This window comes from Ctenocephalides felis, unplaced genomic scaffold (assembly GCF_003426905.1).
Source record: "Ctenocephalides felis isolate EL2017-DRISC unplaced genomic scaffold, ASM342690v1 CF-g0.4_SCAFFOLD_03573, whole genome shotgun sequence".
Classification (NCBI taxonomy): Eukaryota; Metazoa; Arthropoda; class Insecta; order Siphonaptera; family Pulicidae; genus Ctenocephalides; species Ctenocephalides felis.
In genome coordinates, this window is record NW_020539727.1 from 5,119,690 (window position 1) to 5,145,368 (window position 25,679).

At 28.6% G+C, this 25,679-nt stretch overlaps 2 protein-coding genes and 1 long non-coding RNA gene across 6 annotated transcripts in view; all 3 read left to right on the forward strand.

Moving 5' to 3' along the window:
• Positions 1-25,679, forward strand: part of LOC113389412 (sterol O-acyltransferase 1) — a 105,472-nt gene that overhangs the window by 44,718 nt on the left and 35,075 nt on the right. The gene's annotated exons all lie outside the window — the stretch shown is intronic.
• LOC113389415 lies at positions 7,925-9,025 on the forward strand. Its single transcript, XR_003368262.1, has 3 exons — positions 7,925-8,063; positions 8,734-8,823; positions 8,884-9,025. It is a non-coding gene; the product is annotated as an uncharacterized LOC113389415 (long non-coding RNA).
• Positions 13,403-24,429, forward strand: LOC113389410 (WW domain-containing adapter protein with coiled-coil homolog). The gene is made up of 14 exons (XM_026626447.1): positions 13,403-13,620; positions 13,755-13,788; positions 14,516-14,729; positions 16,579-16,707; positions 17,390-17,545; positions 18,871-19,290; positions 19,393-19,518; positions 20,936-21,052; positions 21,204-21,425; positions 21,965-22,147; positions 22,475-22,674; positions 23,392-23,407; positions 23,817-23,928; positions 24,340-24,429. The coding sequence occupies exons 1-14, from the start codon at positions 13,580-13,582 to the stop codon at positions 24,422-24,424; spliced, it is 2,055 nt and encodes a 684-aa protein (XP_026482232.1). The 5' UTR covers positions 13,403-13,579; the 3' UTR covers positions 24,425-24,429.

Here is a 25,679-nt window from a genome sequence, read left to right on the forward strand (position 1 = left end):
ATGAAAGGGCTTGATGGATTATTAGAAACTAATTGGCTTTTGTGTACACATATAAATGCACTTAAGTTAATTTTCAAGTTAATCTGATCAGAAAAATGTAAAATATCTAAAATATATCAAATATCTTAAAATTATCAGTAGTCTATTTTATAATGCTTCTCAGAAAATTATAAATAAAATTTCAAAATAAAAATATCAAACAGGTATATATTAATTCATACCTAAAACAGTCATGTCCAAATATCGCAAATCACATTGCACCCATTGTGGGGGGTACAAAACTGTTGAATCTTGCATACGATTCAAAGTTGAGGGGCGTGCACTTTCTACTTCTTTGGTAGTATTGCTAGTAAAACCACCATCAACTTCATAGTGAACATACCTAGAAAAATATAATTTTAATATGAAAACAACGTTATATAATACATGTTAATATAAATGCTCATTTTACTAATATTCATCATATAATACTATTTAACATAAACGAAGAATACATCAATTGTAATATTCAAATGAAAATATTACAATTAGGCCCGGTGAACACGACGCCAGTATTTCTTGCGACATATATTCTGCCTAGCTTTTATCATAAGATGAGCGTATTTAAACGTAAAATATGACTAGCTAACGTAAAATATGACGTAAAATATGACTTATTAATTATTTTTAATAACCTCCCAAAGGAAAAGTTTGTTTTCATAAAAAAATCCGATCGCTAATTTTGTGTTTTCTCGACGTATCTAGCCATTCTGAATTAATGAGACCAAATTTGGAATAAGTATGTGTGTGTGTGTGAACAGATTTTTTGTTGTAAATCGACGATTTCTCAAAAACGGATGGACAGATTTAAAAAATTAAAAGCCATTCGATGTATCTCGACGAGGACTATAGTTTGTCATGTCTGTGCGACGATCGGCTAAGCCATTTCTTTATAAATAGCAGAAAAGTGAAAAAAATTTCGTCCACGTTTTAGCCTGCAATTCTGAATCTATTTTGAATTCAAAAACCGTTCGAAAGAAATTGGTTGGGAATTGACTTGATTAGTTTTTGATAAAGATCGGCCGGGTCGTTTTCTTGTAATAAAGTGTTAAAAAATTTTTTTTCGACGATTTTTATGAGTTTTCTTTTGACGATAGATACCTTAGATAAGATTATCACATGGATTTATACTAATACATATATGTTTATGTTTACTTTCCAATAAAATAGTTTCTTTGTACATGCTCACCTTATCATAAAAACTAAAATATGTTACAAGAAATACTGGTGTTGTGTTAAATGTAATTAAGTTCATATAATTAACTCACATCAGTTTGATTTTAATTTTACAATTTATCACAAAAGTTCATTTTAAAAGGACATTTCTTACTTCATTTTAAAGAACTGTTTCAAATAAACATCTTACTTGCAAGTGTCCATGTGAAAACAGGTGTTCAAAAATGAGCAGTCCCCAAGACTTTCATCTGTATGTTGTTGTATTATTTTCTTAAAATGTAATTTTGTGCATTCGTTTTCTGTATTATCGCTTGCTTCTTCTTTTTTAACATTCATAGCTCGGTTACATTCTAACCGTGTGCCGTGAGGGCAAAACTCCATAACCTGGGCACCTATTATTACATTAAACAGTTCATCACAGTTCATTTATTTAAATACATGAATAATGAGTATATCAAATACTACCTCCTTGGGATTTGAATTTTTCTGCAAGACATTTTTCTTTAGCTGTTGGCTTTGAAAGAAGTTCTAGAATTTCTTCGCCAACCCGTTTACTTTGCTTTTCTCTAATGGATGGCATAGCAAGCAGTGACTGAAAGAAAAAAAAGTGATTTGAATGAAAAAAAACAATGAAAGTCATTTTATTGTAGCATATTACCATGATGTCTTTTGGTTCAGCTTTACTATTATCCCTTTCTGAACGCACAAGCTTTCCATTGTCATTATCATCATTTTCTCCTAAAAATTAAAATTTATTCCATTATTTAGATAAAAATTTAACTATATATTTTTTTATAATGTAATATTCTTACGTTTCTTTTATTATGAGGTTCTGAGTCATCACTATTTGTAGTTTTAAGTTCACTGGTAAGAATTTCAGCAGCCAAAGCTGTAAGCTTAGAATGATCTGCAGATATAACTTCTAATACTGTGGACGATGAGCACTGAGTTTCTCTCACACTAAAATAGAACTCATATATTAATACATAATATACAAATATATAAGTATATGAGATAACGATATTTTACCTTATTAGTAATTGAATTGCTAATTTATTTAACAAACTTGTTATAGAATGTAACAAGTTTGGTTTATTTAATTCTTTAGCAAGCAATGCTTCTAATCGTACACTTGTAATTGGTAGAGGAAGAGTTACATCTGCTAAGCACTGCACTAAACTCTTCTCAATGCTTTCTTCTGGTAAATCTTTACAGAAAAAAGTATTTAAAATATAAGAAAAAAAAAACACAATTAATTTGAATAGCTGAATGATTTTCTTAATCATATGATTATATTTTCCAAAAGCTTTAAATACTTGGAGAATACAATATTGCTATTGATCATAATATTAATCATCTGGACATTTGCCATAATAAATTTAATACCAGATAAATTTAATATTAAAATTAGGGCACATATTAAAGTATTAAGATTATTGAAAATTATCTAAAGAATTGAAATATAAAAATATTTTCCCGGAAAATTTAATTCTTCAATTAATATATTGGAACAAAGTATTATATCTTTGTTGTATTATTTTTCTGATTTTTGATGAACTATTCCTATTATTTTACATAATTTCAGGTATTATATTAGCCATTTAATAGAAGAATTTATGCAATTTTGTTTTTTATTCTATTAAGTTTATATGTAAATCATTAGGAAAGTATACAAACATCTCAAAAATTTTTGTAAATTAGTCCGAGATAACTACAAACTATAACAAATCTGCAATATTGAGCCAAGAATTCTTAAATTTGATTTTGTAGTTAGATAGATAAAGTAAATGCTTGAAAAATATTCATATATATATATATATATACATAAACATAAGTTTAATTAATTTTATGACTTTGAATATAATTTGGAAAATTAAGTCTTCTCTCTCTAGTAAAAATAAGAAATTGATCCCTTCTCACTATCCCGTACACTAGTATATTTCCTATTAACTTAATAGATTTATTGCAGTAAAAACTTGAACTAAGTTCATTTAATTTATACTTATTACCATTTTCAGACTTAGTCGCCGGGCTTTATCCTCTACTAACAGTTCACTATCAGTCTTTTTAGCTTCACTTAATTTTTCTAATTTGCTTTCAGATTTTTGAGAACTTAAATTAGCAGATGTTAACGAGACTCCTAATAAATTAATTCTTTCCTTTTTCCGTTTTTCTAATTTTTCTCTAAACTGTTTCTTTTGGATTTAACAGCTTGAATTTCTTCCCAAGCATCAGACATTTTTATTTGTTATCATGAATTTATTCTTCAATAACAAATTCATAAATAATAACTATAATTAGCAAATTGATATAAAAGATTCACTTATACAAATAATAGTATCAACTATTTATTTCACAAGAATAAGCATTTAGTTTTTATTTTTTGTGTTCAAAGGTTGACATTTCTTACTTCATTTTGACAGTAGAATTTTGAGGTTATGTTGATTAAAGGTAAACAATAAATATTTGTGTTTGGTCATTTTTTGTGACGAAGCTATTTCATTATACAGTTTATTTAAATAAGTATCAGTTTTATATTCCAATGAGCTATACATTTCAAATCCTAGAAAAGGATTGTTGATTAAACTAGATTATTATTTAACCCACAATTATTTTGGAATTATTTCAATTATTTCGTAAACTTTCACTTTTTTATTGTATCTTGTTTATTATTATTTATAAAATTTCTTTAATATCTTTAATATCTTTTTTAATAACAACTTTTATCTATGGCTTTCGTAGTTTATATTTAATCTGGCGCTGCAGTCACACACATAGCAAATAACAAAACGAAGTGTCTCATCTTTTCAAGAAAGTACGCTATGCTCCAAATGTCAAACAAATTTAATTTAAGTTGAATTCAGTTATAGCATTGAAAAGGATTGTTGATTAAACGAGATTATTATTTAGCCCACAATTATTTTGGAATTATTTCAATTATTTCGTAAACGAGTATTAGCAGTTCAAAATATTTAAAATGTCAGAAGAAACAATTATGTCAATGAATGATCAAAAAATTAAAATTGAACCACCAGATTATTCAGAAGAAGACATTAAACGCGAAATTCAGGATGATTTTGATGATATTGTTAAATCTGAATCGTATTCTAAGGATGATGAAACCTGTTTAGAAAGATTCTTGAACTCCGAAGTGACTATCGAAGAAGAAGTAAAACAGGAGTTAGTTGAGACACCAGCTTATGAATGTGAGATTTGTAATCACTCATTTGCAGAATCTGATGAATTAAAAGAGCATATGGTCGATCACAAGCATAGTAATAGCAAAGAAAGCCCTTTCAAATGCGAAATCTGTCATAAGACTTTCAAACGAAAAGATCATCTGAAAACTCACATGTTTTTGCACATTGGTGAACGCCCCCATGAATGCGGTATATGCAACAAGACATTCACACAATCGAGTAATCTGAAAAAACACATGCTGATTCACAAAGTAGCACGTCCCCATGAATGCAGTATTTGTAATAAGACATTTAAACAATCAGGTCACCTGAAAAGTCACATGGCCATTCACAGTGGTGAGCGCCCTCATGTTTGCAGTATATGCCATAAAACATTCAAACATTCAAGTAATCTGAAAAGACACATGCTGATGCACAAAGGAGCACGCCCCCATGAATGCAGTATTTGTAATAAGACATTCACACAATCAGGTCACCTGAAAAGTCACATGGCCATTCACAGTGGTGAGCGCCCTCATGTTTGCAGTATATGCCATAAAACATTCACACATTCAAGTAATCTGAAAAAACACATGCTGATGCACAAAGGAGCGCGCCCCCATGAATGCAGTATATGCAAAAAAACATTCACACAATCACATAGCCTAAAAAGTCACATGCTGATGCACAAAGGAGTACGTCCCCATGAATGCAGTATATGCAAAAAGACATTCACACAATTAAGTAATCTGAAAAAACACATGCTGATACACAGTGGGGAACGCCCGCATGTTTGCAGTATCTGCCATAAAACATTCACACAATTAAGTAATCTGAAAAAACACATGCTGATGCACAATGGAGTACGCCCTCATGAATGCAGTATTTGTAATAAGACATTCACACAATCAAGTAGTTTGAAAACACACATGCTGATTCACAATGGAATACGCCCCCATCAATGCGATGTTTGTAATAAGACATTCACAGCATCGAGTGGTCTGAAAGCACACATACTGATTCACAATGGAATACGGCCCTATGAATGTAATGTTTGTAATAAGAGATTCACAGTATTAGGTAATCTGAAATGCCACATGCAAATTCACAATTGAATGCACAATCTCCATAAATGTAATTATTTATAATAATACATTCACACAATTAAGTCTTCTGAAAAGACACATGCTTATTTATCCCAGAAAGCATCCTTATAAATTTGAAATGATTCTAATGATTTGAAGAGACACATGCTACTTTATAGTCGGAAATGAAATAATAATCCATGAAATATAAACATATTTCTTAAATAGAATTTAAATATTAGGCAAAAAAGTTATAAAATATTCTTGCATGTAATAGAATGTATGAATAGTATAAAATAAACAGTAAACATCACATTATATTACAATCATTGTTAATCAAGGCAATTGTTACTTATTATATAATTGTATTGTTTGTTTAAATTTTTTAAAAAATGTTTTATCAACTTATATAAATATTTGTATGACAATAGCTATTGCAGTCTATAGTATAAGTATAATAAAATATTGTGATTGTATTAGAAAAATTCATCTTTCATATGTTATATGATCTTACTTACATATTATATGATGATATATACTCATGTTATCATCTGTTTAAATAATTCGAATATGAGAATTGGTTTAAGTGATATGTGTTTAATTGGGTATTTAATATATACTCAATAATTAATTTAATCAATTTTAAGTTAAATTTCAAGATTAAGATCTTTTTAAAAGCCGATGTAATCATAAAACAATTCTCATATTCAAATTAGTTTAATTAAAGTTCAAATTACGCGCCGATTCTTGTTGGCTTCCATTGTTGACATCAACCTGTCAACTGTCAGAATTGTGATAACCTCAAATCGAAAGTAACATTATTTTCGTTTTGCAATTTGTGAAATAATAAAATAAATAACATAAAATACATATCTTGGCTTTATATTGTTAAGAAAAATTAGATTTCTTGTTTCTTATAATCTAGAATTTTCTAAATTCTAGTCTTAAAATATTATAAAAGTTACTAATTCCTTTCTATTGTGTGAGAACTTGTCGTAGTCTTTAGTTCGAGCAAGTGTTGTAAATTTATTATTTGCATTCTGATCGTTTTGTCAACAAATATAAATTCCAAGAATTAATAACTTATTAAATCGACGACTACAATTTGTTTAAACAGATGATAATGTTTCAAATATTATGCCTAAAAAGGCACCAAGGTTAGTAATGATTTGAAAATCAATTATTTTTGTGAAAAAAAAGTAATAATACTTTCTAAGGTTTGAGGGATTAGAAATTGTTGCTATTATTGTATTAGTAAAAATTTACAATTTAATTTTCGATCAATGAATGGAGAAACATCTAAATCTATACCCTTTACATTGGGGTTGTTGATAACTATAGTAAAATACCATAAAATGTTTGATTTCTATTTCTAATTTTTTTGTAAATACATATTGAATCATTCTTACCGTTTATTTCCAATCTAAATTTGCTTTCGAGGTTAATAATGTTTAAGCTTCAAGTAATGAGAAATCGAGCAGATCCGATTTTTTAGTTTTAGATTGATATAGGATTGTTCTCCTGATAAATTTAATAAACAACACTCTCTCAGTCTCTATTTAAATATTTCTTTTAAATTACAAAGGTGACTGTTCTGTTTGTGTGTATTTTTAAAATTTAATTAATATTTCTTTCTATTAATCAAATATTCTCCTTGTATTATAGTATAAAAAATCGAATATGGGAACGAGATAGACGCAACAGGTTCAATGCGAGCTTTGAAAAGTTAGCTTCTTTACTTCCTGAAAAGAATTCAAGCACAAATTTAAGTAAAGTGTTAATAATTCAGAAAGCTACAGAATTAATAGAGAAACTCACTGGCGAACAAAATGGTATGTTAAAGCTTAATACTAATTTAACCGTTATTAAGTACAACTATTTATATTAGATTTTTTTTTGTCATAATCTAAAAGAAAATTCGATTATCTGATTATGATTGAAGAAGATTATGACTCAGATTGCAATAAAAAAAGCTGTAAGTTTAAGGCCAAATGTTTTTTATAGATTATACATATTTGAAAAATTAATCAATTGATGGATATCATTTCACTAAAAATTTCTTGATCTAGTTTAATGCATACAAAATAGTTTCAATTAAATTCGGAATATTTTTTATCAATCAAACTCTACCATATATGTATTTATATATTAATATAATATATAAATGAATTAATCCAATCCAAGTATCCAATAATCATATTTTCTGGATTTTTACATAACAAAATTGCAATATTCTGAATTGGCCATTGTAGTTTGCTAAATTTATTTTTAGATAAACATACAAAGTTACTTAATGAAATAAAAGTATTAAGTGACAAATGTAACATTTTGACTAAAACCATACAAGAAGCCGGTTTGCTTGTACCAAATATTGAAATCGAAAATAGACAAAATGTCTCAGAAAATGATGCTCTGAAGCAAAACCTATGTAATAGTATTCACAATATTGAAACTGGTTCCAATGTTGATAAAAATGATGATAAAACTAATGATTTGGGAACAAATGGCCCATCAAGAAAAAATGTGGCTAATACTAATGCTGCAAAAAATGGTTCAGATCAGAGATATGTGGAAAAAGAAACAGGTAACTGTAAAATAATTTTGTACATAGATTTAGAATAACTTATTATAATTAGGCTTTATAACTAACTTTATAAGAAAACCGATCTCTCATTTTTATAAAAGAGTTTTGCTTGAATATTCTATAATTTGATCAAAAAGATTTAATAAAAAATTTAGAGTGATTCGACTAAAATTAAATACTGTTAAATTTTATTGATAGTAAATTTTATTATGCAAGTTAGTAGAACAGACATATAATCTTTACCTGCATTAAGTAACTTTAAAATTAATTGTTGGTTCTTTATGCATAATTTTCTTTGAAAGTAATTAAATAGTGAAAAGAGTTATTAAGCAAAGGGTTTAAATAAATAATAATAATTTACGAAACAAAAAAAACATTTATTAAATTCAAAAATCAAAAAAGAAATTGAATAAATACATATATTGATACATACTTATTTAAATCAGCTAATTATAATATTATTTTTTTTCTTGTTTATAAAATTTGTTAACATGATTTAATTACCATTACCATTTTTCTCAAGATTATATTATATTATAAGTTTATACCGAACAAACTATTCAATGAAATTTAATATGTGTATTCAAAGTGAAATGTGTACTATTCAAAGTTTTACTTGAAATTTGAAAAAGCTGTTTTAAAAAAAAATTTGTTTTCATATATTTTATAGATATTCCAACAGCTGCTTTCAAGGATGATAACTTAGTTAAAAATAAAGTAGTGCAGAAAAAAGGCGCTAAAAACTCAGAAAAAACAAGTGGTTAGTAAATGAAGGAATTAATTTTTACATATCTATATATTTATTGATATATATTTGCAGACAAGTCTAAAATACAAATCACAGCGAGTGGCAGCGTCCAAAATACTTGTCCTATAGTTATAATTGTAAATGATCCTCAACTAAATTCTCAACCACAAGTTAATGCTTTAAAGATATCAAATGGACTGACAATTATTAAGAACACAGCAATGCCGAACTTCAAAACAGCCACCAATCCACTCAAAGTTTTGAATAATAGGGTAAATAAAAAAACTGATAGTGATGGGAATATAAAAATAGCTTCTAAAGAAGTGAAAATCGACTTACATGATGCAACAATCAAGAATAAAGTACCTATACCAGCATTACACAAATCACAATTAAAACCATTGGGAAAGAAATCAAGTCTAAAACCAAAACAAAAAAAAGTGTGCCGAGTTACATATAGAATGTTGAGAAAATCAAAACTTTTGAAGAAAAGAGTGAGTAAGAAAATAGTTAATGATCAACAAATTATTAAAAGTATAGGTATTGTTGAAACTTCTGCCAAACTACAAGTAATTGAAGAATCTAAAGAAAATTCAATTGTTGATAAAATTACAGAACCTATAAATGCAGATACCAAGCCTCCTAATGATTGCAGCTCCAAAAAAAGTAATGATTTCAATCAAAAAACAATTGTTACATCCGTAGCCACTTATAGTATTGATTCTTTGTGTAATGCCAATATCAAAATAGACAATATGATCCCATCAAAACTTGACAACACTTCACAAACAGTTCAAGTTTGTGAGAAGAACTCTCAATTGAAAAAGGGGCCACATACCAATCCCTGTATGGATAACACTTCAAAATGTGATCCGATGTTATCAGATTTATCTAATGATTTATTTGCTTCTTTGCAAGTTGCGCCAATGGTAAACCATCAGGCAGGGTGTACATCCCCCACAGCTGCTTTTCTTCTAGCTTTTCCTTTGGTATCATCACTTAATGGAGGGAAAGTTAACCAAGTTATGGATGAAAGTTCAGAGACTCAGGAAACAAGTACATCTTTATTGCAAATTGGAAATCATAAGACGATTGCAGATAATACAACGGGTTCGAATCTTTTGAGTTTGGATCAATTTTCTACATTATTCACATCCAAGGAAATGAATAAAAATCAAAATGCATGCGATAAGAGGATGACCCCAAAAGGTATTGCAACAACTTTGTACAATGCAAAAAGTGATTTACCTAGTGCTAAAATTGAACTGAAAGATTTTAGTAAAGAAATAAAATCTTCAATATCACATACTACAGATAAATACAGTAGTAAAAGAAGTGCACAATGCCTTTATACCTATGGAAATTCCAATAACTGCGGTTTAGGCTTGCAAAATAATATATACAATTCCCCTTATGACATAGGTAATAAAGAAGAGAAGAATAAATTTAGTCATACAAATATAATGATTGATAATAGCTCGATGAGTCTATCATGTTTAAATAATCAAGAGATAATACCTAAAGTTCCTTCTACTTCAGTGCAGGTACAATATAGTAGAGAAATGAATCGGATGGATGCAAAACCTTCAACGATCAATCTCACATATTCCATGGCTGTTTCACAAAGTGAAACTTCTTTAGCTCCTTCTTGCAATAATATGAAACCAATGTATTTAGAAGCCCAAAACTTCTATAATCCTTACACACCTTTCAATACTGGTAATATTGGTAAAGACAAGTCAGACTACATTTCTCCTGTATCGACTTCTATAATATCTACTGATGCAAAATTGCAACCATCAAACACATTTGCACTGCAAGGCAATTCCGGTTCTCAAAGTTGTGATAATTTGTATAATGAAAAACAACAAGGCTTGAATGATAGACTGTGTATCAACGAAAAAAATAAAGCAGAAAACAACTATCAAGAACAAGAAAACAAATATACTAAGGATGTATCAATGAGGTATAAACCATATGCTTCTACAAGTGGTAACAATTCTAAAGCAAAGAGACATGAAATAATGAAAGACACTTTGAAGGATCATTCTCAATCGATCAAACTTCCTGTAAATTGGATGACTACACCAGATGTCCGACAAAATTCTTGTAGTCTCCCAAAACTTAACATTCAAAACAGTAATTTTAATTATAACAATTTGGATTTCAATATGTCTAGCAGCGCTGATGCTAAAGAACCGTTTTTTATTGTTCCTCCAAATGAAAATTTAAATACATGGAATAATAATAATAGTCATTCACAATTAGTATTGCCAACAACATTACCGACTTTAATTGGAGATTTGGCATTAGGAAACACTACACCTTTTCAGCACACACAAAACAACATTAAACAATATACATCTTGTTTTAAAGATAAAAAAGATTATAATGTTGTTCCTAAAGAGCAATTGGATAAGAATATTACTAAACCCAATGATTTACCACTGCAAAGTAATACTTGGAGTAATAATTTCTCAGTAAGTCAATTAGTGGAGCAGTATAAATCTGAAAAAGATCTCACTTTACAAAATAATGAAAGACGTCATTTTGCATGTAGTAAGCAAAAATATTTATCAGATGTAAAGAAAAATGTGAAATATGAAGAAGATTTATGTAGTATGATAGAATCAGTAAACCATGATGCTGATATATTTCAAAAATCTAATGACCAAAATAATTTAATGCCAAAAGCGAATAAAAAATATTCAACGGAAGCTCTACTTAGTGATGATACAAAGCATGATTTCAGCATAGGAAATTTTCGCCAGCAACAATTTTTTCCTTTGGTCGATTTTTCTTCTGATATACATCAACCTGTGTCAAAGTACAATAAACAACATGTAAAGACTTCAGAAAACACAAGTTTGGCCGGTACGAACTACCCATATCCAACTTCAACAAATAATTATGCTTACACTAAAAATAATGCAGGAGTAAATAATATGGATATGAACAAATTGTTGCATTTATCAAGTCAAAACGATATGCAAACTCAATCAATACAGCAACATAGCATGGATGACTTCAAAAGTAATACATATAAAAATATTGATAACAAGAGTATGCCGAATCCAAATAGTACTTATGTTAGGAAATCATTAAAGAAAACTAAAGCTCAAGAAAATAACATGATAGACTTCAACTATATGCCAGGAAGCCATTCACCAGTATTTACAGAAGACTCATTTTATAATTATTCTTTAGGATACACTTCAAATGCATCATCTCAAAATTATCAAAATCAAAATTTATTATACTCAGGAAATGTAAGGTCTCATATAAATCAGCATCATACCTTGCCTACATTTTCTTCGCAAACAAGTGCTAACATAAATGTCTCGAAAAATATAAATAACACACACATTCCTACACCATCACCGAACATTACTAATAACAGCTCATCCTTAACAAACTTTAATTTAAGTACTATATTTCCAGAAATGAATGATAAAATCAGATCTGGATGGTAAATTTAATAATAATGGAGGACTTGTAAATATGTTTATAATAAAAAATATTTCTTTAAGTTAGTAGTGTATTAATTAACTTCCCGTAGGGTAAGTTATAGTAATCGCAAAAAATTGAAAATAAATATATATCTTTACGTTTTAAAGGTTTCTGAATATTTTGGCATACCTTGGAAAAAATGGATGTGTGTGTGTGCGGATACAAATTTCCGTCGACGATTTCGGGAACACGGATCAACCGATTTGAATAATTCAAAAAACATTCGATTTGTATCGATAAGGAGACGTGCTGATTGTTTTTGGCGAAGGCAGGTCTAGCCGTTCCAAAGATACGGGGCAAAAAGTTCCAAAAACGGTAACTCAGATTTTAAGAGAACGGAGCGTCTGATTTTGATAATTCAAAAAACATTTTACTTGTATTGACAAAATGAAGAACTGATTAAATTTTTGGGAAGGCAGGTCCAGCGGTTATGGACTCTCAACAACAAAAAGTTAAAAAAATGTCATTTGGCTGTCAAAAATGTTTATTGGACATATGTACATCAAATTATCAGATATTTTATAGAGATTTTAATCATGTGTACACATTTTGTGTGATTTTTTTTGGGTTCCGTACCAAATTTTTATTACGGTACGGGAAGTTCCAGCAATTTGCCTTAAGCCACGATGCCATGCACCCCCCTAGTTTATTCCACTTATTCGAAAACATCAATTATCACTATATTTCGTATAAAAGAAAAGTTAGATTCTCTAATTATATTTATACTCGCACACGATTGCTATGTAATAAAATAAATTATTCATTGGCTTTTTAAAGCATCATTCGAAACGTCATTTTGACAGATGCTTGTTTTTGTATACAAAACTTCAAAATATTTTTTATTTATCAAAACCTAAATACTCAAAAAAAAAAAGACACAATAAGTTATTGTGAATAATACGTATGCAATGTTAACTAAATATGACATTTAATAAAAGAAATCAAATAAATTCGAGTTCTCTTTTTGAAAAACCCCGCGCATAAAATCATTCTGCCCAGTGAAAATGGCTGACCTGTTGGTAGAATTGGACCACATCGATTGTACCCGTACATCACTTCATCGTAGTCGCGTTCGACCGTCCAATAGGTATGTTCGACCGCCTTGGAGCGATTGGACTGATTCAGTCCGACTTGAATGTGACATGGCGTCTGTGAAGAAAGTTCCCTGTTGATTAAGCTTTGTTAATGTTTATTTTATGACGTTGATTAACAAAAAGGCTTTTATATAGGCCAATATATATCCCAGAGACTTGCATTGATGGTAATGCATGCAAGGAAACCGCAGCGCATTAGCGATGGGTACGAATTCGTTGTGTTTTGACACAACCTCACATCGCCATACTTTTGATATGTACAATTATAGGTCGATAATTATAAATTCGATAGTCAGTTTATTATTTCCATTAATATAAAATGTCTTTTTCTCATTTTAGGTACTTCGAGAAGCATCAGGCCCATCCCTATCAGGTAAAATCTATATAAGCGGCGAACATACATTTTTCTATTGACAATTACATTTTTGTCCAATGATCAAATTAACTTTTTTTCATTTGCGTATTATTATGTAAATAATTTCTTCTTGCATTTTATTTTTCTTGCAATCGTTTATTATTTGCAGCAATAATATTTTCTGATATTTTTTTTTGCAAAAGCCAGCCATTCACTTTAATATTGATCTGTCACTCACACATAACAAATAATATTTTCATTGTAAAAATTCATTTTTTGACTACTATTTGCTTATTTTTATGCATAACTACTTGTGAATCAATAATAAATTCAAGTAATTATCAGTTGTATGAAAATTAAATTTTTGTAAACAACAATATTTTTTTTTAATTTGATATATTTTTTGTTTTATCACAGTTGACTTGATGCATAGTTTTTATTAAATTTTGCATTATGATACATTTTTCATTGATTTATTTGCTTTAAATTTATAATTATAGTATGTTTACATATTCGGTATATGTTTAGATAATATAGTAGTTGGTAATTGCTACTTTATTTAAATACTTTTATCATATTTGATATAACATGTCAAACAAAAAGTCAAAATTATAGTTTCATGCAGAAAAGCAGTAAGTTTGATTTTCACATAAATTTAGACATTTATGAATAATATACTTTTAGCTAAATCTAACAATGAAGTTAAGTATTACCGTTATGATTATTATATTATTTCTTGTTTTAGCAGAATTCAAAATATGGCAAGAGTGGCCGAGGTGAATACAGTGACAGATACATGCGAGAGTCTCCCAATGGTAATTCATACAGATCTGATTCACCAGAATGTGACTCTCCAAGAGATCGTGAGAGAGACAAAGATCGTGGGTACAAATCTACATACTTGCAGAAAATCAGAGAAAAGGAGAGAGATCGAGACTTCAAACGTGAAAAATATCCAGGTAACATGAAAGAAAATAATATTAAAATACCTGATACCTTTGGCATCAATTTGTCACTAATATCAACACATTAAAGACCACATGTCTAGTGGTGGGTTACCTTTTAATATTGGGAAAATTTAGAGGTTAAGTAATGTTTACCTCAAATTTTTTAACATTTAGAGAATAATACACATAATTAGCAATAAGAAAAAGTCAGTTTCCCCTGGATTATTTTTTTTAATGCAGTCTTTCTATTAAATTCTGCTATAAACAATTTAGTACAGTTTTATAATATGTCATATACATTTTGAACATAAATTCTTATAACTGTCACTGAAATGCTTCCTGATTGCAGATTTTTGTGATTTAATAATATTGCAATTTTTATCCTATAATGCAAAATAGCATTTTTTTTTTTTTATTAAGATATGTAAACTTTTTAAATTGAAATGCACAGACCTAAAATACAAATAACCTAAAATTCATGTTAACAGTTTACATTTCTATCAATTAGTATTTCTAACATTTATTTTTGTTTAACATAAATTCATTATTGAATGTAAAATAATGTCTTTCTGCATTCAATTTGTAAAATTGAATTTACACTAATTATTAGAAGAAATTACACTAACAATTAGAAACATTTTATTCGTCATCATAATTAGACTTGATTCACATTTTCCATTAAGATGGAATATTTTAAATTTTTTTGTGAATAATCTTAAATTTTTATTGAACCTAACATTAACCTTTGATATTTATCAATGGCAACAAGCTCAATTCTATTAAGTACCTAGAATATCATACTGTAAATTCTAATATTGGACATCGTAACAAAAAATAGCAGTAAAAACCAAAACATGAGCTATAAGCTAAGACTATTAACAGAATCATCAATATATGCCATCGATATATAAATTATTATGTGATAAATAGCATTGAAAGCTCAAGCTAATGAGATGCTTCTATGCGCTGATCTTGAATGATGTAGTTATTTATAATCACAGCTGAACTAGTATACATTTTAATAACAAATTTTAATAAAATACACAATTATAACATGGTCAAAAAGCACAAAAATATAGTACAATAAAGTAACAATAAATTTATACACAAGTAATTATTGAACACTATTACAAATTATTCAGAAATTGTTTTTGTTTTTATAATAATGTATCAACTAATGAGTCTTATTTTTCAAGGAATTTGATATCATATTTAATATCAATATTTGCTAATCTCGATAGTGTCAAATGACAACAATGGATACTCATTTAATTCATTTTACTTCATACGTATATATATATATATATATATATATATATATATATATATATAATTACTGAAAAAATTGATTTTAACTTGTCTTCTAACATAGAACTCATGATGTTTGCAATAGTTTTATTTAAACAATCAATTAAACAAAATGTAACATTATTTATATCTTCTTAAATCAATAATTTTCCTATACATCATTTTCAAGTTCATATTCATATTAAATCACTAGATTAATTGCATTTATTTAATATATCTGACTTATATTAACTCTTTTTATATTTTGTTGTTTTAAAATATTTTCTTTTAGTTGGGTTCAAAGTTAGTAGCATTGATTTTAATTCAAAATTTTTTGTTGCAAATCTTTTCATCTATTTGAAATTTGTATTTAATATCCCGCACTTTGTTAATACTCTTTGTTAAATTTGTCTTTAATTTTTTGATGATATATTAGCAGTCTTAACTTTTGTAATTTTTGTTTGAGGTATATTATATTTTTCCTTATGAATGATATTAAGTTATCACAAGTCATGTATAACTTTTAATATAAATCTCACACATCTTTTATAATTTACTCTGAATTTATTTACAGAATGTGCACGTTCTCCCAAGGAAAAAAGACGAGAGCGCTGTATGGATTTGGAACACAGGACTAACCATGATCGAGGGGATTGTATGAGCTCAGTAGACAAAATATCTAAATGTTCCGGCCGCAATTCTGGTAATTTTATTAGTCTGCTTTGTATGTTTTCTTTTATATTAAATTAGTGTAAATATTTGGTAACATTCTTAAAATATAATTCTACTGAGGAACTCCAAGCATATTCTTTGAACCCTATGTACGGCATTAAAAATTATGTAATAAATATAGGTTTGCTTTTTAACAGCTAATTTAATAACAAACTAATCATAATTATTTAGATACATTGTTTAAGACACAAGTACCTAAAGGTTTATTCTCATTCTTAGGAGAGTTTGAAATTCTGAGTGTTGTTAAGATATTAATATTATTAAGAGTTGATTAATATACTTTACATTATGGAGCCCCATTGAATGTAAAAAGTAAATTAAATCTTGCGCTTAAAACCTTTTTATTTAGTTAAAATACCCTTTAAAACAACAAAGCCCAAACAGAAGCTTCTTTATGTATTTATAAATACAACTAATTATGTTTATAACTAGTTATTTCATATTGTTTTTGTAATATTATAATGGCACCAAATAACTTTTCCAAATTTTGCACCAACAAGTTTTGCTTGTTAATAACAGATCAAATGTTAATCTTTAGAGTGTGCTATGTTCAATAATAAAATGAAGAATTTTAGATGTCTTTGAATGTGGTTTTGTGTATTACAACCGGATTATTATTTAGTTTTATTAAGACTCTTACTTCATAATTCTAGGTAAAGGTTCCAGTAATGCAGGTTGTTTAGGAGATAAGGGTATGCAGCGCAATAGCAGCGGGAATTCGAGCGGAACTCAAAATAATCAGCCTCCTCTGGATGACCGAGAGAGAGTTATTAGGGTTGGCGACTGGTCTGAGCACCTCAGTTCATCTGGTGTGTATTTTGTACAAATAAAGCTAGATTTTTAGTTTGCTATCTAAGTTTGTCATATTTTTATTCAGCTTTCAAGGTGATGTGCAACATTTTATTTTAAATTTGTTTAATGGTTATGTTCTATTATGTTTACGAAATTTAAAGAATATTTAAATGGTTTAACAATAATAAAATAGTAAGCCCATACTTCACTTTGCGTTGTGAAGAGATTAAAAGTGAATTAAAATTCTTTCTTTAACAAAGCATATAAAAGATTGTGGATCAGTCTCAAATGCTTCTTTTTAAAAAAATACAAAAATAATATATATTTTTTCACATGGATCATCAGTAAAACAATGTAAGTAATACTGTGGCAGTGGTCATAAGTGTCCGCTTGCTATTTTACTCAGATTGATACATTATTTGCTGTGCAGGTTTTTCTTACTATGTAAAATAAATGTCCTTGTAGTAATTGATATTTGTTGCTACTGCCTGGGAAACTTTAAAAACCCTTCCATTGCCAGGATCATTTTTTTGTCATAATTGGCTACTATTTCACTAAAACTGATCCATTATTGGCAGGGCAACTTTTTTATCATGTAAAATAAATGCCCTTCTAGCAATTGATATTTGTTGCTACTATCTGGGATGCTCTAAAAGTCCATCCATTGTTTGGATCATTTTTTTGTCATAATTTACTGCTATTTTACTAAAATTGATCCACTTTTTGCTGGGCAGATATTTTTACAAACACATCACTTTGAATATTTGCTTGCAGAGATTTTATTTGACACCTGCTTCATTAGAAGATTGTAATTCCAGTTGAAATCTTGGTTATTATGGAAAAAATCTTAGTTGTACCAGGTTAACAATTATTTGTCAGTCTCCTCCAATGTCAGAAAATTAAAAAAACAAAGAAATATTCAAAGCTAATACAATGCAACATTGACAATCTGATAACCAAGTGAAAATTAGTATAAATTGAGATATGGCGCGAAAACTGAAAATTGAACACCGTCGTAAAGTGAGGTTATGGGTGCACATTTTATATTTTATTTCAAAGTTTTTATGAAAAATACTAAGGTCAATTATCCTTTTTATGGAGCCTTTTGTCATCTTTTTTCTCGACACTTTTTTTTACTCTAATTTTATACATGGTTCCTAATGATATCTGTAATGAAAATCTTGAATCACTGAATTAAAATTTTAAGCCTTCATAGGCAGCACTAGTATTATGACTATAATACCTATATAAAATTTATGTTTCAATTATATATATTTTTTCTTCATAAGAAAGCATTAAAAGTTAGGGCATTAATGATTTCATGATCATTGTTCTGTTACAGGTAAAAAGTATTACTATAATTGTAAAACAGAAGTATCCCAATGGGAGAAGCCGCGCGAATGGATAGAGCGCCCTTGTGAGCGAGATCGCGATAGAGAGCGAGAGCGGGAAAGAGAACGGGATCGCGATAGAGAAAGAGAACGCGAAAGGGAAAGAGAGCGGGAGCGAGAAAGAGAAAGGGACCGAGAGCGGGAGCGAGAGAGGGAAAGGGATAGAGATAGAGACAGAGATAGGTCAGAAAGGAATGAGCGCGATAGGGAAAGGGACAGAGAAAGGGATAGGGAAAGGGAGAGAGATAGAGATAGAGGTCCAAGCTTAGGAGGAGGTGTACCAGGAGGTAGTCAAAGAACTAACAGCACCAGCAAGGACCATCGAGATGATCGTGAGGCAAGGTACAGCAATGCAGGCAGTATCCGGAACGGTGGGTGTAATGCACTTCATAAATTTATTACGATTACTTCTTTTTATCTTTGCTTTTCAATTGAAGTTTTATCTTAATGTAATCTTGTTTAATTTTTTTCAGCTCATGACAAACATTCCAGCGCGCGTTTACGTGAATGTATTAGTCGCGGCGAAGCAGGCCTGGTTAGCAGGTCCCGAGGCAGTTGGTGCTCTACGGATGTAACAGATTCTCGAAGAAAAACTGAAGGTAATTTCACAATATGTATTTCTAAGTGATTACATACAATCTTTATAACATAGGATTACTAATGCTGGAATTTTTGGAAAATTATAAATTGTAGGTGAAAAATGATATTCTAAAATAATCTCTGTAACTTAAGGAGGTATTCTAGAGTAGAAATTTGGTTAAATAGTTTATTCTTTTTTTATATCTTCAATGTTTATGATTAAAAAAAACTTAAATTATCTTTGGAGATACAGATGTTTGATCATGATAATCCCCTCTTCGGTTTCCTTTTTTTTGCAAAACTTGAAACGCGTTTTTCTCAAAATTCTCTTTTTCAATACGGTGCCCACGATTTCGCGAGATTTACAGGACCGATTTACAGGAACGATTTATTTGAAATATTCAGAAAATCTTCTTTATAAATTCATTTTAGGCATGTACTCATCCCCAAATTTTAATTTTTACTATTTTAAAAAAATGTGATAAACTCAAAAAAAGTGAGAAATTAATCCTTTTTTTTTTCAAACAGTCGTCATTTGGTCAAAAATTTAATTTTTAATTTTTAATCAACTCATTTACTAGGAGGGTTGCAATTGTGGGCATGGTCATGAGTGACCTTTTTGAGACCTCATTTCAGCTGCTAAGTTTTAAAATTATTACTTTTTTTTAATTTTTTTCTGTAGTCTTATACCATTGATAAATATACTTGTATACAAAGTCAAAAAAATACTAGTTGTGCCTTAAGGCAAATTGCTGTAACTTTCCATAACGTAACAAAATGTTTGAGGAATATTAAATGTTTTCAAACAGATCATTATAAATTCTGTAATAATGTCTAATATTTATAAGAATTATATGAACTGAATTACAAAGTTAAAATTATTTACTTAAAGTATATAAGTGAGCTTTAGAACTTTAACCAGAATTAAAATTGAAATTTGAATTTTTTCGGTATTCAAAAAATAAAAATTAAAAAAAAAAATTGAATGAAAAAATATTCACCATATCTCCCTATCAATAGGAATCAAATGTTTTTTGAACCAAACAAATCGGTTGATCCGTGCGCCCAAAAACGTGTACGAAAACACGCAACACACATCCATTTTTTCTGAGATATACCAAATTGTTCAGAAACCTGCAAAACGTGGAAAAATGCAAAAATTTTCATTTTCGATTTTCGGCCCATTACTATAAATACCCTAAGGGAAGTAACAATAAAACGTTGATCAAGAAATTGTAATAAGGATACATAGTGTACGATCATAGTATAAAAATTGATTGCCTGTTTTTTATGATGATTTAAAAAAGACTTAAATTTCATGCTTGGAATACCACCTTAATTTATAATACTCAGATGATTACATTTGTAATTATATTTTCTTAATAATTACAAGTAATTTATTTGTTCATAAATACAATTTTGGAAAATTATTTCAAGGAGATAACACACAAGATATGGACATTTCACCAGGTGACAGCACGCCTACATCTGAAGCTTCCTATGGCCATTTAGGAACTCCTTCAAACAGGCATTGTGGAAATCCAGCAAATGATGGTGAGTTTTTTATTCACCTACTTGGTGTACTTTATTAAATAACTAATTTTCATGCTAAATAACATGCATTTTTTTAAGAGAACAGAATTACTTTTTTTTTGCTAAATACTATATACAATTTTCTAACACAATCTTATATATTATTTTGCAGGAACAAGCCAGCCAGGTAATATGATAACTACAGTACTACCGAGATTATCTTCACATCCCACGACGCCTTGTACAACGAGCACGGTGCAAAGATCATTTAGTAAAACCTCACAATCACCAAATTCAAGCAGTATGGGACCCACCATGATGGCTGGATCTAATGCAAGCAATCAAATGAATAGTGTGCCAGGGCCACCGAATAAATTGCCACCGCAAATTAATGGTACCTTTTAGTAATATTTTTTTGAATTTTTTGATTTTGAACCATATTTAACACTAGAACAACGGAGGTTGGTTGTATATATTGCCTGATTGAGAGTCAATTTGGGTAAGGGATTAGGGAGGAGGAGAAATTAATTTTTGTATACCTTTCCTTGTACTATGAAAAACGAAAAAAATATTTAAATAAAATAATTAAAATAAAAAAATGACTTGAAATTGTTATGTATATCATATAAAAAATACAAATGAGTCAAATTGACTCGCTCTGTCATTCTAATGTTGAATAAGCTTTACCCAAGGAATGATAATTAGTGTGGGTTTTTATTATTTTCTACAAAAATATTACAAGCTGTTTAACGGCATTCTGTAAGAAATAATTTTTGTGTATAGAGTTTTTAGAGGTTTTACTTTTGCTTCAAATAATGCTGTAAACTTATAAAATTATAAATAGTAAATTTTTGAAATTAAGATTTGTTCATCTTAATCTTATTCTGTTTCATTGATGTATAAGAAACTTATTTGATAATCAATATTTTTCAGCTTCTAGCAAGAGTACTGATCAGCCAGAGATGAACTCACAAAAAATGCTGCAGGGCATGCAGAATAATTTATCACAGTCTGCATGTACAAGTTTGAAAATTGACACAAATGTTGGAGTGATTGGAGATGGTCCCCCTACGCCGACGCATTCAGAAAATCCAGATGCATTAGATAGAATAAAAAGTAAGTTCATAATAAATTTTACAGAAAACTATTAACAACATTTAATGTTAAAATTAACTGCAGTTTATTCATATAGTTTTTTCTTTTTCTTGTTTGATGATACCACCCTTTAGTAACATCATTATATTACCATCAATAGTGACTTTTTTATGTATTACCTAATTTTCAGCCACACAATCAAAATTTTTGTGGTTCAAAGTGTATAAAATACTTCTGAATTATTTCTAATTTTTTTGAGAAAAATTATTTTTAATAAATTTATATAAGCGAATCCCCTGCTGTTTAAAGATTAGAAACAAATTATAAGTTCTTACTCTCATTTTACAGCAGAAATCCCCAGCGTAAATAGCGTTCCCAATTTAAGTTCTCTGCAGGGATTATCACAAAGTTCTGCGGTCGGAATGGGTAGTGCATTAGCTGCTCTACGACCTCAAGGACCAAATCTGACTCCCGGTTTAGCCAATCACTGTCGGCAAGATTTATTAGGGCATGTTCAAGGCTGGCCTGCTGATGTATTAGAAAAACAGGTAAGAAATAAAGTTATTTCAATTTCAATGAGCTATAGATAAGAATAATGAGAGCTTTATTCTATTTTTAATTACTACAAATTGTATTTAGTTATCAGGGTATAATTGTTATATTAATCTGAATATCGTTATAAACGATATTTAATCAAATTTTCGATTTTGCAACCAATTTAAAAATAAAATGACTTAATTTTCGTACCTTGTCGAAATTTGTACTGTCCGCGAAGAACGTGTTAAAAAAAATCTGTTTCATGTTGATGGTCATTATGTTCAATCAGCATTTTATTTTGATTTTTATATATGTATGTGAACAGATTTTTGCCGTATATCGACGTTTTCTCAAAAACGGCTGGAGCGATTTCAAAAATTTAAGACATTTGATGTATCTCGATGAGGACTAGCGTTTCTTAGTTTTGTGCGACGATCGGCCGAGACGTTTCTTTGTTATTTGAAAAAATGTTAAACTTTTCGTCCACATTAAAGCTCATACTACCGAATCAATTTTGAAAACTCAAACTGTTCGAAATATATTAGTTGGTAATGCTACTGATCAGTTTTAGGTGAAAATCTACTGATCCATTTTCTTGCAATTAGTTGAAAAAAAATTAAGCCGATTTTTATGGAACTTTTTTTTGCGATATATATCATGGTCTTATAGATCTTACTGAAATATTTCGGCCTTACGAAAAGTAGTTTAATTTTAAAAATTCATCAAAGTTTGAGAAAATGAGTAGTTTCTTTGACGTTTGTCTAATGATAGAGTACTTGGAGAATTATTAATATCCGATTATAATGATATATTTTTTTCATATTGTTAACAATTTTGCTTATTGTTTTCATTAACATAATGTAGAATAGAACAACTAAAAATGTACTGTAATGTTCCAATTATTGATTTCTTATTTTAGTCACATAACAAAAATGGATTTTTTACTTTAATTTTCTTAAGTACGTTATTTAATTAATCAAATTGTTAATTAACATTTTCTATTATGATTCTAATTACTAACAGATCATATACATTTTAATAATCTTTATTCTTCTATCTTTATCAGCCTTTTAGAATGAAATCAATTTATTTTTAATTTCATGTAAATTTTTTTGATGAACCTCATTTTTTTTTTCAGGCTAATAATTTACAGAAGAGTCACTGACTATGGGTAATATCCAATGCACAAGGGTATCTGCTGATCTTAAAATAGCTAGAAGTATAGTTAGACTTACAGAAATTCAAGCCACTTTACAAGATCAAAGGTATTTTTTAATTTTCTATATTATCTATTCACCTTATTCAATATGTGTTGCTCATTTCTGTTTGAAGTGATTTTTTTTCAATGTCAATAATTTTGCTGTGAAAAAAAGTACATAAAATCAAAAGTGTTTCATTAGATTCAGAATGACTTGAAACATAAAAGTAGCAAAACGGATTTTTTCGCGTAAACAAAGTTCTTCTTCGGGAGTAAATAAAACTGGTGCTGAGTATAAAGGTATATGAAAAAAATAAAAATCTTCCATTCAAAGGACCTCCATTAAAAAATATATTTATATTTGTAGTCTATTATTTAAGTCTCGAATAAATACCATATTCTTTGATAATTTATATCAAATGTCTAATATGGATTATTTTGCAAGCTAATAATTAATGCATACAATTATTATTTTCAGATTGATGTATTTGAGGCAACAAATTCAAAGACTCGAGGACCTAAAGTCGCAGAACTCTTTCTCCAAAATGTCTGAAGACTTGTAGTGATTGTGCACAGATGTTTTAATTTTTTCTATTAAGGTTATATAAATAAAAGTAAAAATATTAGGATAAATAAATGAAAAAAATAAATAAAACTGACAAAAAAAATATATACAAAACATAAATAATTTTATTGTTCTTATGGACTATCATCAATTATTAGCTAAACTTAAACCCAAATGGAGATAATGGTGTGCATCATTTCCCACTTTTTAATATAGTTAGATCTAAAACAAAAAGTGATGTGTTTGTTTCTGGTGTTCCTTTTAATTTGGACAGCGTTTAGAGATGTAAAATCGATGGTGGAAGTGTAATATGTGAATGTTTTTTTATTGGAAGTTGTCTAAAAATAATAATAATAAAATAATGTTCAGTTAATATTTGATTTGTCCAAAACACTTTCTGTTTTTATCAACATCTTTGATAGATTGATAATTAACTGTGATGATTTTATCGTTTTACAACTTTTTCACATATGCGTTGTATTTATTTTAATATTATGATATATAAATGTTTTACCCGGACACAAATGTTCATAGTTTTCTAAGAAGTTTATTTTTTATTTTTTGTATACATTAGTGATCATAATAATAGGTACAAATTGATTTTATTTTAATGATTATGAAAAATGCTGTAAATGGAACAAAAATTTCATTATGAATTAATAATATATGTAAGACAAATGAAAGATGTGAATTGTGTTCAAATTGATTGACTTCAATTATATTCTTTATGATGAATATTTCATTTTTACATTCTTATATTGATGATATTTTTGACTTGGAGATAAACTCAGCAAAATGTGAACATTTATGAAATTTCACAATCTAATACATGTTTATTTTAAATATTCGCAGCAAACTAGAATTTGTCAAACTATGAATGTGAAACATTGTTAATAATAACTTATTTATAACAAAATGCATTTTCTTAATTAATCGTCATTGTTTTATAGCTTTTATTGAAAAACAAGCACTTGCACATGTTTGAATTTGCTGACAATCACAATGACTTTAAATTGGATCTAATAAGCACATTTAAGAATAATTTTCATTTAATGTTAACTTTTTGTAAATAAATTAAACATACTGCTTTTCCTTGGATGTTCTGATAAATTAGAAATTTTTACTTGTATATATTAATACTGATCTTGTGACTTGGTTCAAACCTAGACTTGTAATGAGTTTGTAATAATTTGAGTATTAGAAGATAAAGGCCAGTTAACTGTATTATTATGTTTTAAATTGGTTCCTTGAAT

What these genes read in the sequence shown, in the direction of transcription:
- LOC113389410 (XM_026626447.1), top strand. Translation starts at nt 13,580, where the DNA reads ATGGTAATGCATGCAAGGAAACCGCAGCGCATTAGCGATGG. An exon ending in CCGCAGCGCATTAGCGATGG is followed by an intron (nt 13,621 to 13,754) that starts GTACGAATTCGT and finishes TTCTCATTTTAG; the next exon opens with GTACTTCGAGAAGCATCAGG. An exon ending in TGCATTAGATAGAATAAAAA is followed by an intron (nt 22,148 to 22,474) that starts GTAAGTTCATAA and finishes CTCATTTTACAG; the next exon opens with CAGAAATCCCCAGCGTAAAT.